At 41.6% G+C, this 15,554-nt stretch overlaps 1 protein-coding gene and 1 long non-coding RNA gene across 9 annotated transcripts in view; one reads left to right on the forward strand and one right to left on the reverse strand.

Annotated features, from left to right (window-relative positions):
- The window catches only part of adgrg6 (adhesion G protein-coupled receptor G6), a 111,030-nt gene that overhangs the window by 52,397 nt on the left and 43,079 nt on the right, over window positions 1-15,554 (forward strand). For 2 of the 5 annotated variants that reach the window (XM_013272262.2, XM_013272263.2), the window contains one exon: window positions 4,618-4,683. In XM_013272262.2, the coding sequence (XP_013127716.1) occupies window positions 4,618-4,683 (66 nt within the window). Of the gene's footprint in view, window positions 1-4,617; window positions 4,684-9,535; window positions 9,608-10,533; window positions 10,639-12,989; window positions 13,083-15,244; window positions 15,323-15,554 lie in introns of all 5 variants that reach the window. The other 3 variants (XM_025898689.1, XM_019346067.2, XM_019346068.2) reach the window with 3 other exon arrangements.
- LOC102082011 (uncharacterized) overlaps window positions 1-15,554 on the reverse strand; it is a 28,567-nt gene that overhangs the window by 5,251 nt on the left and 7,762 nt on the right. For all 4 annotated transcript variants that reach the window (XR_266250.3, XR_003214105.1, XR_003214106.1 and 1 more), the window contains 2 exons: window positions 1,935-2,088; window positions 1,700-1,817 (listed from right to left, as the gene is read on the reverse strand). This is a non-coding gene — a long non-coding RNA (uncharacterized LOC102082011). The remainder of the gene's footprint in view (window positions 1-1,699; window positions 1,818-1,934; window positions 2,089-15,554) is intronic.

Below are 15,554 nucleotides of genomic sequence, written 5' to 3' on the forward strand. Positions count from 1 at the left end.
CTGAGCTGTAAGCAAATGAACAGTTTTTTAGGCACACTGCTAAAACCAAACCGTCCTCTGTAAAGATTGTTTCACTTCTGATGGTACAGTTTGTTGGTGCCATCCTATTCAGAACGAACAGTTCACCCTGAATTATATTTTTGTGTTGTAGCACGTTTTCTTCCACTTTAGGAGGAGGGTTCATTTAGGCTTCAGTCTTTGGAGAGTGCTGGTGGACATAGAGTGCTGGATTTACCTGCCAGAGCTTCAGTGGGCTTTGATTTTGTGTGGTTTTCATCACCATTTGATGATGTCATCTTTGGCTTTACCTTTTTTTGCCTGCGTTTTTCCCGTGTTTCTTTTCTTTTCTACTTTTTAGCTGTACTTGTCAGTGACAATAGCAATGAAGAGATACACTCAAAAGGCAATAAACTGTCATCACCATCTCTACTTCATACCTTAAGCAACTTCTAATACAAGATATCTCTGTCATGTGGAGTGTAGAAATGGATAAGGTGGACCCAGAATGCAGACTTGGAGGACGGAGTGGAAATACCACAGCTAACCTTTAAATCCAGGTTGCAGGTGAAAAAACTGAAATCCTAGTAGCAAGTGACAGAAAACAAACAAAGTCTGTGTATCAAGTGGGAGAAACACAAAGAAACCAACAGTATGCCACAACAAGGAAGTGAGGGCTTAAATACACATGCAGATAATGAAGGACAGGGGACACAGCAAAACTAAACATAAGACATGAGACCAAATAAAACAGGAAGTAACTATCACCAAACCGACAACAAAACATTATATATATATATGAGATACATGCGACTTAAAACTTTCTAATGAAACAAAAACTGGATGAGCTGTCCTTTGAAGCAGACACCTACAAGCTGCTAATCGCATTGCTGCAAGGACTTATTCACAGAGTGGTTTTCTTTTAATTCGACACAGTGGACTGTATGTTTTATGGGCTGAAAATAATGCACATTAATTTAGAGGCGCAGTGTGGATGGTTCCTGTGAACAAGCAAAAGCAAAGCTATGTGTATTCATTGGGGAAATAGTCAGAAACAAAACACGACTTCATATGAGAGCTCTTCAAAAGCTCTACAGGGTGCCTTGAAGTCATCCGCCATCCTGCCAGACCGCAGAGAGAGAATTTAAATCTCGGTTTGTCTTTGCCAGCTCAGAGAGGAACAGGGTTTTTTTTCTCCAAGTAAAATCCAGCCAGGCACTCACATGGAAAAGCTTCAACGAGCTGAATATTGGTTAACATGCCACAGTGTTATTACAAGTGTCAACTGTTGGTTTATATGAAAATGCTGCACAATATTACTTTAACCGCATCTGGCGCCCATAAATATGGACAAACAGCTCTTGAGTATAAACATGTTTTCCACTTATCACGGTGAGTTATGGTGCGCTGTTCTGTGCCGGGTCATCGTATTAATTACAGTTCATGAGCTACTGTCAGCACTGCGACGCCCTGATGAAGCCATACAGGGCGAACATAAGCGCCTTTGCTGACAACGAAAGGAAATGTGCATTTTGAGCTGCTATGAGAGCACATCGCTTCTGTTGTTGTTAGTCTCAAATTCAGATACGCAATAACAGTAAATTTACAGGAATTTGTGAATCTGTGCTTTTTCCTGTCACATATTTTGACAATAATGGCAAAGCAATTTAGTTGTCTAGCAAGTTAAATTAAAGCTCATTACCAGTGACTACTTTCTTCATCTGCCTCCACTCTTTCTGGTCCAACACTTTGTGCTGTTAACAGGCTCGGCATATCTGCTTATCAGCACAACGCTGCTTTTATTCCCCAATCACAACATCCTGCACAGAGACAAGAGGAGAGTCAGAAAACAGAACAAGAGGCAAAAGTCAAAATAAAATGTAGGACATGGACGCGATCACTGTCAGCACAGTTAGTGTTGAAGAACATTTGCACACCTCAGAGGAGCCATGATTTTGTCTTCTCTCTTAGATTCACGAGATGGAAAAAGAAAGTCGCTGGACAGGATGGGGCAAGGTGTGGCTGCGTGATTTGCCACCCACATGGGCGTCATGGGAGTTTGCTGTCCTGATTCCTTGTTGTGGTCCAACACTGTGAAGAAAGAAGTCAAATCTTAATAAAAAAGAATGAACGAAAATTTGCAGCTGATCTGCTAAAACAAACTCCAAACAGATGGCGGGTGGCATGAGTGGAGTTTGATATCAGCAGTTCAGTTGTTGGTAGTCAGACACTGGAGACAGCACAGCTAAATAACACGTAAGAACAACTGCAAAATGAGAGGAAGTGCAATACGACGCAAAGCTGGAAAACGGAGACGGCTAAAGTACAGCTCATGAACGAAAGTTGTTTGATACTCGCATACTTGAAATAGGCAGTGGGCATGTGAACGTGAAACCTGACTGGAGAGGGTCATAAGCTTAAGGTTTTCAGGGTTTTTGCTGTCTATGGGAGATTTGGTTCTGTTAGCTTCATCAGGCTGTGATTTGGTCTTGGAGACAGGACGAGGAGCTCAAACTAGAGCTACTCATTTTCATGTTACTGTGAGGGGATTTAGGTATCTGATCAGGATCTACTGATATCACTGGACAGGATATCAGGCATGGCATCCTCCCAAAGGAGGTTGATGTTTTTGGATTCATGGGCACCTAGACTAACTTGTTTAGCTTGCTGACTCCCAAACCCGAGCTTTGATGAGGTCTAGGACTGAGGTTAGGCTTTAAGTTCTGGCTCACGGTCCGGTTTCTGCCGAAGGTGTTGAAAAGGGGTGAGGTAACGGACTTGGTTCAGACAAACACCAAACTGGCAAAACTGCTGGTTTATAGGAACACTGCTGTGAAGTAAAGTTTCCTTTCATTGGAGCTAACTTGTCCAAACCAACAAAAGTAGTCCAGACCAATAAGTGGGCTGTGGTATCCTGTTCCTAAAGAGCCCAATCTCCATCTCCCCCCATTTGCTTCCTCTCACTTCTGTACTGTAAAAAAGAGACCGTGGATTATCTGTCTGCTACAGTACACTGAGGAAAATAGAAAAGAGGTAATAGAAGCACACGGAGTAGAAAATGGGGGATTCATTGTGCTGAGGTTGTGAAAAGAACAGGAAGGGGAGAAAATGGAAAAACGAGGGCAGCACAGAAAAACGGAAGCGACAGAAGAGAAGGTGACAGTCAGTGAGAGTGTTAGGCTAAAAAAGAGGACGAAGGGAGAAAGCTGGAGGTAAATTATGACTGGGCACAATCCTCAGCCCTCCTCACCTCTTTTGAACCACATGCCATCCACGATTACCGAATTCCTGCTTTTTCACTCGGCTGAATGCTGCGATGATTTGCTGACATCTCTCGAACACATTCCTCTCAAACAAAGTCTCGGCTTTCTCCGCCCGCCCGTCCACCCACTCTGCTGAACGGTCTGTGAATATGCAGCATGTGTGGGCTGCAGCCAGGCTCGGGGTTACATTTCAAATGGCCAAAGTACTTGAGGAGCGCTTGATTTTTGGCTGCAGTAAGCACACAGTTGGTTAGACAGACTGTCCCTGAAATATAACTTTGAGGCCTCGATCTGTGCAAGCAGCCAATCTGCACCCACCACAGACCACAAAGTCCGATTGATTAGAAATCTGCATGCCATTAAAATGGTGTGGGAAACTTTCTTAAACAAGCAGCAAACACTTTGAGAAATAGAAGATCGTGTTACTCTTCTGGCACTCTGTTCAGTGTGTACCCCACTTCATGTCCAATGCATGCTGGGATAGGCTTCAGCTCACTACAAGCCAGAAATGGATAAGCACTTCAGGCACTTGAATTGAAGCTTGATCGCATAACTGTTAATGTAAAAACCCCAAACTGAGCCAGACGGATGCAGCCAGGTCTACTGCGTCAGACTGGTATCAGGCATAAACACAGCAAGTCAGCGTTACTCCAACCCTGAGAGTACTTTTTACATCTGCGGTATGGAGCTGAAGTACCAACCAGGCAAAATAGTTTAGTGCTGGAGGATCTCACATTTACTGTCTCTGACTCCAGACTTATTTGTACCTGTTAAACAGGACACCATCTTCAGAGAGCCTTTTTACTGCTTTTTGTGGATTTCTACCCTTTCACACACACACACACACACACACACACACACACACACACACACACACACACACACACTGTCACACACACTTTCTTTCACACTACAGAAAGGACAGATGGGGTAGCAGGTCAGAGTTCCCGGTTCAGGGTCGTGGCAAAGGAGCGCAGCATGGACAGCACAGGGTGGCTGCAGTGTGAACTGAAAATGTTAAACACATTTTTAGTGTCTCTGAAGACTGAAACTAGTAAATATTCACATTTTAAAGGCTGGTATGAATAAGCCATCAGCAGTTGTACTTAAATTTGACTTAAATTATGAATCGGTGATGAAACTCATTGCCATGTCTGCTCCAGTGGTTTCTGGATAAGTGAAGAGATGATATAATAGGGGCTCAGTGTGGGACTAACAATGAGTTTTAAGCCCAAATTTTTTTAAACTTTGCGATTATTTTTTCTAAAATAAAAAATCTTAACAGAGCTGAGCATTAACCTGTGTACAGATTTCATTGTGATTATCAGACTAAAAATCTTTCCTCCTCTCCTCCCAGGCGTCTTCCCAGTGAGCAACGCACCCCTCAATACTAACTGTGACTCACCTGCGCTGGGCTGCCCAGGTATGAAATGATCATGCTCTTTTACACAATGGCTAAAAAGACCGCTTCCCCCCCGTGAACGTCCTCTGTTGTTGTTTGTTGTGTGTGACGTTCACGGCCAGACTTGCACTGAGCATTTGAGCATTTTTATAGTAAAGAAAAAAATGTTGCCAGGAATCTTTAATAAGTAAATTAAATCAGTTTGTTAAATCAAAGTTTATCAAATGATAATGTATTACTGTCTGTGGTCAAGCATACTCTTCTTCTTGGATCAATGAATCAGAAACAACCCACATAGCAAAATTGGTATGGCCCAGATCTGGCCCACATAATGTGGGCCAGATCATGGCCCACAGACCGCAAAGAATGACGGCCCATGTGTGGCCCAGATCTGGTTTGCCAGAGGTGGCCCACACATGGGCTAGCACAAGGCCAGTTGCAGGCACACTGGTGGTCCTGTGCTGGGCCACGTGTGGATTACCTGGCAAACCTGATCTGGGCCACCAAAGGGCCATCATTGTTTGCGGTATGCGGGCCATGTGTAAGTTGTGTGCAGCCACGGGCCAGTTTCAGACACACTGCTGGCCCAGAACAGTTTCAGCTCTGGCCCCAGATGTCAGCCTAATGTGTACCTTAATCAAACCATGTAATAAAAATGTGATGGAACATGATAGCGCAAAAGGAACATAATAATAATAATAATAATGATAATAATACATTTTATTTGAAAGCGCCTTTCAAAACACTCAAGGTCACTGTACACAGTAGAGTGTACAGTGACCGATGGAAAACATGACGAAACTCTGTTCAGACAGTGAATGGACTGATTCTTATATAACACTTTTCTACTCTCCCGGATTACTCAAAGTGCTCTCTACAACATGCCACGTTCACCCACTGTCTCTAAACTGAGTGCTTCCTAACTACATTCATACACATTCACACTTTTGACATGCAGACTGGAGGAGCCAGGGATCGAATCATAACCTTCTGTTCAATAGCTGACCTGCTCTGCCTCCTGAGCTAGCGCCACCCAGTGGTTAGCATGAGTAAACTGTCACTAGGTTTTGGATAAAGTGTACACTCACAAACCTGTCACACCTGCATTTGAAATGTTGGTTACGATAGCAGTATAGTATTGCAACATGGCATTTGGGTCTTCTAACTAAAACAGGAAAATAGGAACATAAATAGCACCATCATTGCCAGACCTGGCCCACATCTGGTTGACATACACCCTGCCATGACAGGCATCAGGCAACAGGTCTGGCCCGGATCCGGCATCAAGCTTGATGCCGGATCCGTGCCAGACCTGTTTTCTATGAGCCTGGGCCACATACACCAAACCAAAATCGGGTCAGATATGGCATGCCATCCCATAAATAGTGCCATCATTGCCAGGCCTGGCCCATATCTGGATGACATACCACTTACCATGCCAGAAGTCAGCCAGCAGTGCCAGCTTGACACCAGATCCGGGCCAGACCTGTTTGCTATGTGGGAAAAAGACAAATACCCTGTTCTTCTAACAGAAATTTAGAACCGATGGAGTTACAGGTAACATCATTATGTTGGGTAACGCCATCTAATCATGTGTAAAACACAAATGACAACGAACATTTTTGATCAGTTCTTCCTTTAAATGAAAACATATCATCTTTTCACAAAATTGCTTCAGAGTCTGCATAATTTCATAAATCATTTTTATAGTAATGTAAAAATGGTAAAAGACTATCTACCAGCAGGTAGGTCTCCGTAGTTCTCACAACAAAATGAGCTGTAAAATTTTAGCTTAATGAGTCACTGACTTTACCTTTGCTTAGTCCAGATCACAGTGACAGACACGCTCACACCAGTCAAAGTTCATTAGAGCTTAGACAGAAGTGAAGAACACAAAAGTGAATCTAGCACAACATTAACCTTTTCAGATAAGTATTTGCTCGCAACAGCTTATTGGCAGATACCAAGAGGAAATTATGGGGTTCTTTTACATGGGGTTTGTGCCATTGCATTGCAGCTCCCTGGTTGCATTGATGTCTTTTCCCTGTGACATTAGAGCTGTCACAACTGTCAAATATCTATTAGTCTCTTTTCTTGGTCAGCTCTTCACACTGTGTTACAGTTTGGTGAAAAATGCAAACGCTGTAAGGACCTCAGAGGAAGTAAGAAGGGAAAAGAGGTTTTGACCATGAAAAAATGACAGTTTGAGTGATTGAAGTCGAGTGGAATATATACAAGCGCTATACTGCTGGGGCTGAACCTGGCAGTGTATACACTTTGAACTGTTGAAGTACAGAAGGCATCGTACAGCCTTGACTTCTATATAAAAGTTTTCCTCAATGACCATATGAACTTTTTATAAAGGTAAACCAAGTGCATCGGTGCCTACACTTCTTATTCAGCTTCACACTATGATGGTTTTTGCTGTCGAGCTTTGCTTTCCGCCTTGTGAAGAAGTGTCTAAGGGTCAGGTTTTGTGGGAATAAGAGAAAGCCGTTTAATTGAATTTTGAACATCTTGTTAAGAGAAACTTTCTAAATGAAAGCAGGCTCAGGTTTGGATCGAGATCCTTGGCTTTCCCCAAAGCCCTGAACATATTCTAGCCTTTAAGCATTCCCAGTGCTGTCAAACTGCTCTGAACAGTGAAGAGATGCTAGTTTGTTCGAGGATGAATCTGGCAAGAGGTGAGATGATCAACATAATTGTGATCAACATCTTTGTTTGGGGTGTTTCTACAGAACCACATTTAATGATCCTGCAGGCCGGTCACATTCTGGTGATGTCAGAGTTTTGGAACTTGGAAGCCAACGCTGCATAATTAGAAGAGCACAGCTTGTCCTTACCTAAACCTGCCATAAACCTTATGAACTTCTTCACGCTGTCATTGACTTTGACAGCTTTCGTGACACAAACCTCGTTCTCCCAGGTCAAACGCCTGTGCTTGACTCCTTTGTCCAGGGTTTATTGCACTTCCTAAAGCTTTTCTGCCAGAAAACGCTCAGTGACCTCCTGATCATCACATCTGTGTTTGCTGTTAGGTCTTTCTGTTACCGACTGGTGCATAACTGTTAGTTGGGACATGAAGAAAACAGTTACTAATTAAAATTTCCAACATTTACACTGAAGATTCGGTGAATTCATTAAAAAAATAACACACAAAAAGAAGATGAATTTTGTGTCAGTTTTCTTATTTAAAAGAAAGAGAAAGTCGTGCAGATTGCAAAAGCCTTTGATTTATGGTTTTGGGCTTTATATGTGACATTAACTGAGCCTGTACAAGAAAAGAAAGCAAAAGGGAATTTAATCTCAGTCAGATTCATTCAAATGAGGACATTCTTGAAATGGAGACAGATGCTTCACTCTGCTTTATTCATTTGATTGGCCTTCATAAGTTCAAGTGGCTGATAAAGGAGGAAAGAATAAAAATAGGCATTTGGCCCATGTCACCTACTCTCACCAGTCCACGTGGATCTACCAAGAATCTATCCAGGAATGCTCAGTTAATGACATTTTCTAATTCCAAAAAAGATCATACCCGAAGAACAAAATAACGTTTTTAAAGCTATATCCCCCAGGGTGCCGTTCAGCTGCTGCCATAGCCATTAAAACTGGAATGCTGTCCCTGCACAGATCGTGGCCCTCGAGAAAAATGGACCCCTACCAGTTTCTTTTGCTCAAAGAGGTCACATGATCCAAGACTTACCAGTGAGCTCTGGTCAGAACATTAGCTGTGGGCCAACTAGTAATGTGACCCAACTCCACTGCTGAAATGTCAGTTCTCACACTGGCCAGAACTATGGAAGCCTCAGAGGGACATACTGTATTTCTAAAGGTCAGTTTTTGTGTGATTGTGCCATGAGAGCGAGGAAGCGAAGCCAATTAAACTACAGTTTGTGTTGCAGGATAGAAATTAAGAGCACAGACAGCTCAACAAGCCATGACAGAGGGTGATAATATAATAACTCGTAAGCTCGATGGAAAAAAGAATAAATGGTCAGATGAAGAGTAGAGCTGTTAGAAAGTTAGGGTGGTGGTCTGAGGAGTGAAGAAGGCCTGAGTGGGTGTGCTTCAGTGGGTGAAGCTCATTCAGGTATAGCTTTCCTGAAAAACATAACTTTGTTTGACTTCTGTTCAGGAGATGTAGGTGGAAGAAGCTAAATGGAACCACAAATGAGTGAGCAGCTGGTTCTGGTCCAGTTTAAACAACATTAGGTTTTCTTTTTTTTTTTCCAAACACATTTGGCTTCACTTTAACTCTGAAGCACAAACTTCTTTTCACGAGTAGACTTTATCACCTCTTGTTTCGGTCCACCTCTGAAATCCCTTTGATGCCACAGAATTCATTGTTTCTAAACCTCATCTGTGACAATACTTAGACTCAAGCCTTTCCACATGACATAATCAAACTTAATCTGTGTAAACCATCTCTTGGCTTTAAACCCTTTGGTCAGAAAGAGCTTGGAAAAACTCTGGAGACTGAGCTGTGTATGTCAGCTTGACGATGGCAGGAGAGGAAGCTCGGGACAAAATAAAAATAAATAACCAGACTGTGTGGTAAGTTTTGACAGCAGCCACAGGCTCAGCTGTTAAATCCACATCACTTATTGATTGGTTGCTGCTGGTTAGTGTGATTATGTTGTAAGCGGTACACGGACCCACAGTCAGCTTTGTGTGAAAAAAGAGAGCTTTTATCATTATGACTACATAACTGTTGAATAATTTGCATTCTTTATTAACGATGCTGAGAACACTTGAGAAGCCCAGATCCTATACCCCTACTGTGTACATTTAAGATGTTCATTCCTCGTCACATCCATTTATCATCCTTTGCATCTGTTTCTCTCTCATCCCATCACATTGTCACTACCACCAGCTGTTTCTTCTCCTGCCACCTCATCCACTGACTCCACTAACACCATCCACACTACTAATGCCAACACCCACGGTAAGCAACCCTCCTCTTCATGCAGCCTCTACCTTCTCCACTTCCCTGTGCCATTTCTGTTTCCTTCAGTGCTTTTGCTTTATCATCACCTCATGATTCCCCCCCTACTTTCTCTTCTTCCTTCCATCTTTTTAAATGATTATTAAACCTTTTTGGTTGGTTTTAAGCTTCTGGATTTTTCAGTCAAATACCTTTTCTGTAGAGGCTTCCCCTTTTTTCCTCTAACTCTAATTTAGGATAAACTTTTAGGGTTCATCTATCATCCACAAGGAAAGACATTTTTTATGGAAATCAGTTACATTTCATCAGCACAAAGCCGTTATTCTTAATGGTTTTCAGAGAGATTTCCCTCATAAAAATCTCAAACCTTTTTAGCTCTGCCATGTTTGACCTTCCAAGAAGCCATGAAAAGTAGCTTGAAGCTATTTTGCGCCTGTGAAAAATAAAACCCTCTAAGATCAGTTTGGTCATTCTCTTATTCATTAACTACCTGTAAGATTACTGAACTCATTCAGCTCTGATGAACCCGTCCGTTTGACAGAGGAGTAATTTATCTACTGCTGCGTTTGAAGATGGAGTTCATCAAACTTTTCATTAGTCAATTAACCTTTCTGTCGTCCTTTTTCCAACTGAAAAGTTGTAGCTCTAAATAAACTTTCCCAGGAATTCATGAAAAATCAGCTCTCTGTGTTTGATTAGGATAATAAGAACTTTTCATTCTTAATGGAATTTTAATGAAGCACCAATATGTGCTGCTTATATATCTGTTTGTAATGTGTGCATGTGAGAGTTTTAGACCTTCTGGAACATTTGCACTTAAACTGGACTTTGGGAAAAAGCAAACGCTCGTGCTAGCATTAAAACCACTTTGTTTTTGCATGTGTCATCCTCTCGTCCTGCTTTATCCTTTGATTTGTCATCATCAGTCCTCTCTACCATCACTCCATCTCCCAGCATCCCCTCCACTCGCATGCCTCTAACCTCTATCATCAGTACCACCACCACCGCCGCAACCAGCCCCTCCTCTTCTGGTAAGGCTTCATCTGCTTTCATGTTTGATTCCTTTGCAAAACTGAACAAAAAAAATAATAAATGACTGCTCCCCCTAAACTATTGAATTTACTATTAAACAGGCTGAACAGGAAGCCCCCAAAATGGGCTAATCCATAAGACTAATCAATAGACTAAGAGAACACATATACAGTGGCTTGCAAAAGTATTGGGAACTTTTCCACATTTTGTCACATTACAGCCACAAACATGAATCAATTTTATTGGAATTCCATGTGAAAGAACAATACAAAGTGGTGTACACTTGAGAAGTGGAACGAAAATCATACATGATTCCAAACATTTTTTACAAATAAATAACTGAAAAGTGGGGTGTGCGTAATTATTCAGCCCCCTTTGGTCTGAGTGCAGTCAGTTGCCCATAGACATTGGCTGATGAGTGCTAATGACTAAATAGAGTGCACCTGTGTGTAATCTAATGTCAGTACAAATACAGCTGCTCTATGACCGCTTTAGAGGTTTCTAAGAGAATATTGGGAGCAACAACACCATGAAGTCCAAAGAACACACCAGACAGGTCAGGGATAAAGTTATTGAGAAATTTAAAGCAGGCTTAGGCTACAAAAAGATTTCCCAAGCCTTGAACATCCCACGGAGCACTGTTCAAGTTATCATTCAGAAATGGAAGGAGTATGGCACAACTGTAAACCTACCAAGACAAGGCCGTCCACCTAAACTCACAGGCCGAACAAGGAGAGCACTGATCAGAAATTCAGCCAAGAGGCCCATGGTGACTCTGGACGAGCTGCAGAGATCTACAGCTCAGGTGGGGGAATCTGTCCATAGGACAACTATTAGTCGTGCACTGCACAAAGTTGGCCTTTATGGAAGAGTGGCAAGAAGAAAGCCATTGTTAACAGAAAACCATAAGAAGTCCCGTTTGCAGTTTGCCACAAGCCATGTGGAGGACACAGCAAACATGTGGAAGAAGGTGCTCTGGTCAGATGAGACCAAAATGCAAAACGCTATGTGTGGCGGAAAAACTAACACTGCACATCACTCTGAACACACCATCCCCACTGTCAAATATGGTGGTGGCAGCATCATGCTCTGGGGGTGCTTCTCTTCAGCAGGGACAGGGAAGCTGGTCAGAGTTGATGGGAAGATGGATGGAGCCAAATACAGGAAGAAAACCTCTTGGAGTCTGCAAAAGACTTGAGACTGGGGCGGAGGTTCACCTTCCAGCAGGACAACGACCCTAAACATAAAGCCAGGGCAACAATGGAATGGTTTAAAACAAAACATATCCATGTGTTAGAATGGCCCAGTCAAAGTCCAGATCTAAATCCAATCGAGAATCTGTGGCAAGATCTGAAAACTGCTGTTCACAAACGCTGTCCATCTAATCTGACTGAGCTGGAGCTGTTTTGCAAAGAACAATGGGCAAGAATTTCAGTCTCTAGATGTGCAAAGCTGGTAGAGACATACCCTAAAAGACTGGCAGCTGTAATTGCAGCAAAAGGTGGTTCTACAAAGTATTGACTCAGGGGGCTGAATAATTACACAGTTATTTATTTGTAAAAAAATGTTTGGAATCATGTATGATTTTCGTTCCACTTCTCAAGTGTACACCACTTTGTATTGATCTTTCACGTGGAATTCCAATAAAATTGATTCATGTTTGTGGCTGTAATGTGACAAAATGTGGAAAAGTTCAAGGGGGCCGAATTATTTTGCAAGCCACTGTACACTGTGTGTACATAGAGAAATTGTTACTTGAGAGTTAAATGAGGACTTTTATCTCCCATATGTCATGAGGCTAAATAATTTGGCCACCTTTTCAGGTGGACCCCTCCCAGTCTAGTCATGAAAATTAAATACCAGTAAAATTACACGTCTAAGTTTTATCATAGACTTCCTTCAGGTTGGCGCATAGCTTATTGTATCTACAGACATTCACATGAAGAAGAAAATCTTCACAGGATTTATGCAGGCCTGTTAAACACTACGTGCAGCCTTACCAGCAGGTCAACAACAGTCTAGTCTTTACCTGCTAACCATGCAGGTGATTCTACGACTCAACGGCCTTGCCATTCCTAACACTAAAAGTTTACCTCTCCTGTGACTACATAACATTTAATCTTTAATCAGTGGTATTTGTGGTGTTAGAGAAAAAGCATAGATAGAATATTTCTGTACCAGTTATTGTTCTGGCAGTCGACCTTTGACCTCAACAGTGAGTGGTAACAGTTGTTGTGTTAGAATAACCTGTTCAGTCAGCAAGTTTCACATTTCTCATAATTCTCATTACTGTGTCATTGAATCCAAGATACTTTTGTGTTACTGACATAATCTAATCTGATCTGATCAGTTTTGCCTAATACTACCATCACCACCACCACCAGAGCTCCTACCTCTGCCTCTACCGATACTAATGTTTCTGCATCCAGCAGGACAGCACATGGTAAGGTAGCTAACACTATCTTCATATACAATGTTGACAGTAGCTGGCCGCCTTTATGACTTCGTTAATAGCTGTTTTTGTTGTAATTAATCTTGATCACAGGATTTTGTAACCATCACACGAAACACTACTTTTTCTCCCAAATGATGTGACTTCAAAGTTCAAAATATTACAGTTTTTATCCCAACTAAAACAATTATGTAGTCAGATTTTACAATCCAGTAATGGATTTGATTCAAATTAGTCTTAGAATAAGGAGAGAAAACTCACACATGTGGAAAAACTCGTATAAATTGTCACTGAATGAGGTTTTTATGTTTTCATGAATGTGCTGTAATGACGGGTAGTTAGAAGAAGAAGTGGCTTTTAAGGCCCGCCACTGCCTTGAAGTGAATGGGTCCTTTCACAGATACAAAGCGAGGTACCAACAGGTCAGATTTGCTTCTTTGCGCAATTGGAAAGTGGCGTTCCAATCAATAACACGCTGTTCAAGCTTTTTACATTTTATTCTCACTTTGCTCTTACTCTGCAGTTTTAGCATCCAGGTTAAGCTCACTGACATTTCAAGGAACTAATAGTTTTGTAGAGAAATAGATGATATAACCTCCGCACACCGTCCCGCTAACCATTATTTTTATTCAGTTGTAGTGTTTCGGTCTGTATGAACTTCGTCAGCTACAGAGAAACAGTGTATACATACATTCAGTGAGGTTCAGCCAATCAGTGATGCTTGGCTATTAGACATCTCACACGTGCATGCTATGAATCAGGTAATCAGTCCACTCGTAATGCAGTTCCCTCATCAAGTCTCCAAAAACCAAAATGTTTTTCATCATTATCCAACAACCACACCCTCCATGTGGCTTATGCATTCTGAAAACTTCACTTAGATCCATAAAATACCACAAATATAAAACCAGCAACAACAATGTTCATGCTTTAGTCAGTTCAGTGATGTACAATGTTTTACTGAAGACTTACACAACAAACCAAATACACCCCAAAAAGATAATGTCATGAAGAAACTACAGCATAGCTTTGAGTACAAGTTCATTGTTCTGTCCTTTAGTGGATAATGTCTTCAAAGTGAATAGGAACTAATAGTTCAAACATATATTTTAAGTGACTGGTGGTACAGACGGAGGTAAGATTTAACAAATGTCATGTTTGTAAGAAAACAGTTTTCTTTTGTACTCAAAAATTGGAAGGTGCTTTTGCATGATTTACTGAATTATTAACTACTCAAAAAACCCCAAAAACTTAATTTCAACTTACAATAAAGCATACAGCATCGTATTGACGTCTCCACAGTTTAGGTTTGTTTTACCTGCTGTTGTTCTCATATTGATGCATTTTGAACACATTAATATGGGATGTAGTACACTGTGAGCATTTTGAATCGGTTGTTATTCTGTCAGTGTCACTGTGTTTTTTTGTTTTCCCTCCAAAAAGCAGCTCTTTTTCACAAACGTCCCGGCGATGTCTAGTACAGATGTTCATATGTCGCTGGCTCCATTCTATAGCTGCCTTTTTATCCTTACAATAAAAGCCACGCCCCCAAATGCAGCTGATTCCAGCTTGCAGTTCCTTTTACTTTATATTTATATTCACACTTTATTTTACTGTTGTTGGATATTTTGTGACCTGCTCATTTGTGGTAGACTATTGTTAAAAAAACAGTTGAGGGTGCACAGGTACGTTCACACCAACTTCTCTGGGTGCGTTCGGTCCACTGTGAGGCCCTGTGCTCATCCGACCTTTGATGGTTGCAGGTTGCAGGGCCACTCACCAGTTACTGTACAAGGACGGCCCAATGGAGCACAAAGGAAGTTTGTTCCACATGTGGTGGAGTTTGGTGTTCATGCTCATTAACGTGTTACGTTCAGCTCAAAGAATTTAGTTTGATTTGTGTTATATGTTCACAATATGCAGCGGCTGGCATCAAACCATATATCATGCATGCCTTTTTTGGCGACAGCAGGAAGGACATACCAACAGACGTATCCATATTAACCACTGTCTTTGTTTCTAGTTTATTTGTGACACTGATCACTGATACCACATTACATCAGAAATATGGCATTTCTATATGAAGCTCTATGAGGCAGCGATGTAGCGACAGTTCAGATGACTGATAATCTGTGATTGTTTACTTCCTGTAGCCCAACAGCCAACCAGCAGCACGGCAGCTGTTTCATCTTTCACCACTAACCATCCAGATACTAACCCCACCCTGCATGGTAAGAGAAACAGTAATACCATTGCCAAAACTGGCAGCAATAATGCTGTCACTGTCTAACTGCATGGATTTTTAACAGTGGTATTTATGCAGCAGATACAGAAACTGTATATGATAGGATGTTGTTGTGCCACAGCCTCAGCTCTTATAAACATAAACGTGTCCCCAAAAAGTTGATTCTGTTCATCTGGACCAGGCCTTTATTTCCTGTGTCTTAAGATCTTGACTGTCAT

This window comes from Oreochromis niloticus, linkage group LG15 (genome assembly GCF_001858045.2).
Source record: "Oreochromis niloticus isolate F11D_XX linkage group LG15, O_niloticus_UMD_NMBU, whole genome shotgun sequence".
NCBI classification, from domain to species: Eukaryota; Metazoa; Chordata; class Actinopteri; order Cichliformes; family Cichlidae; genus Oreochromis; species Oreochromis niloticus.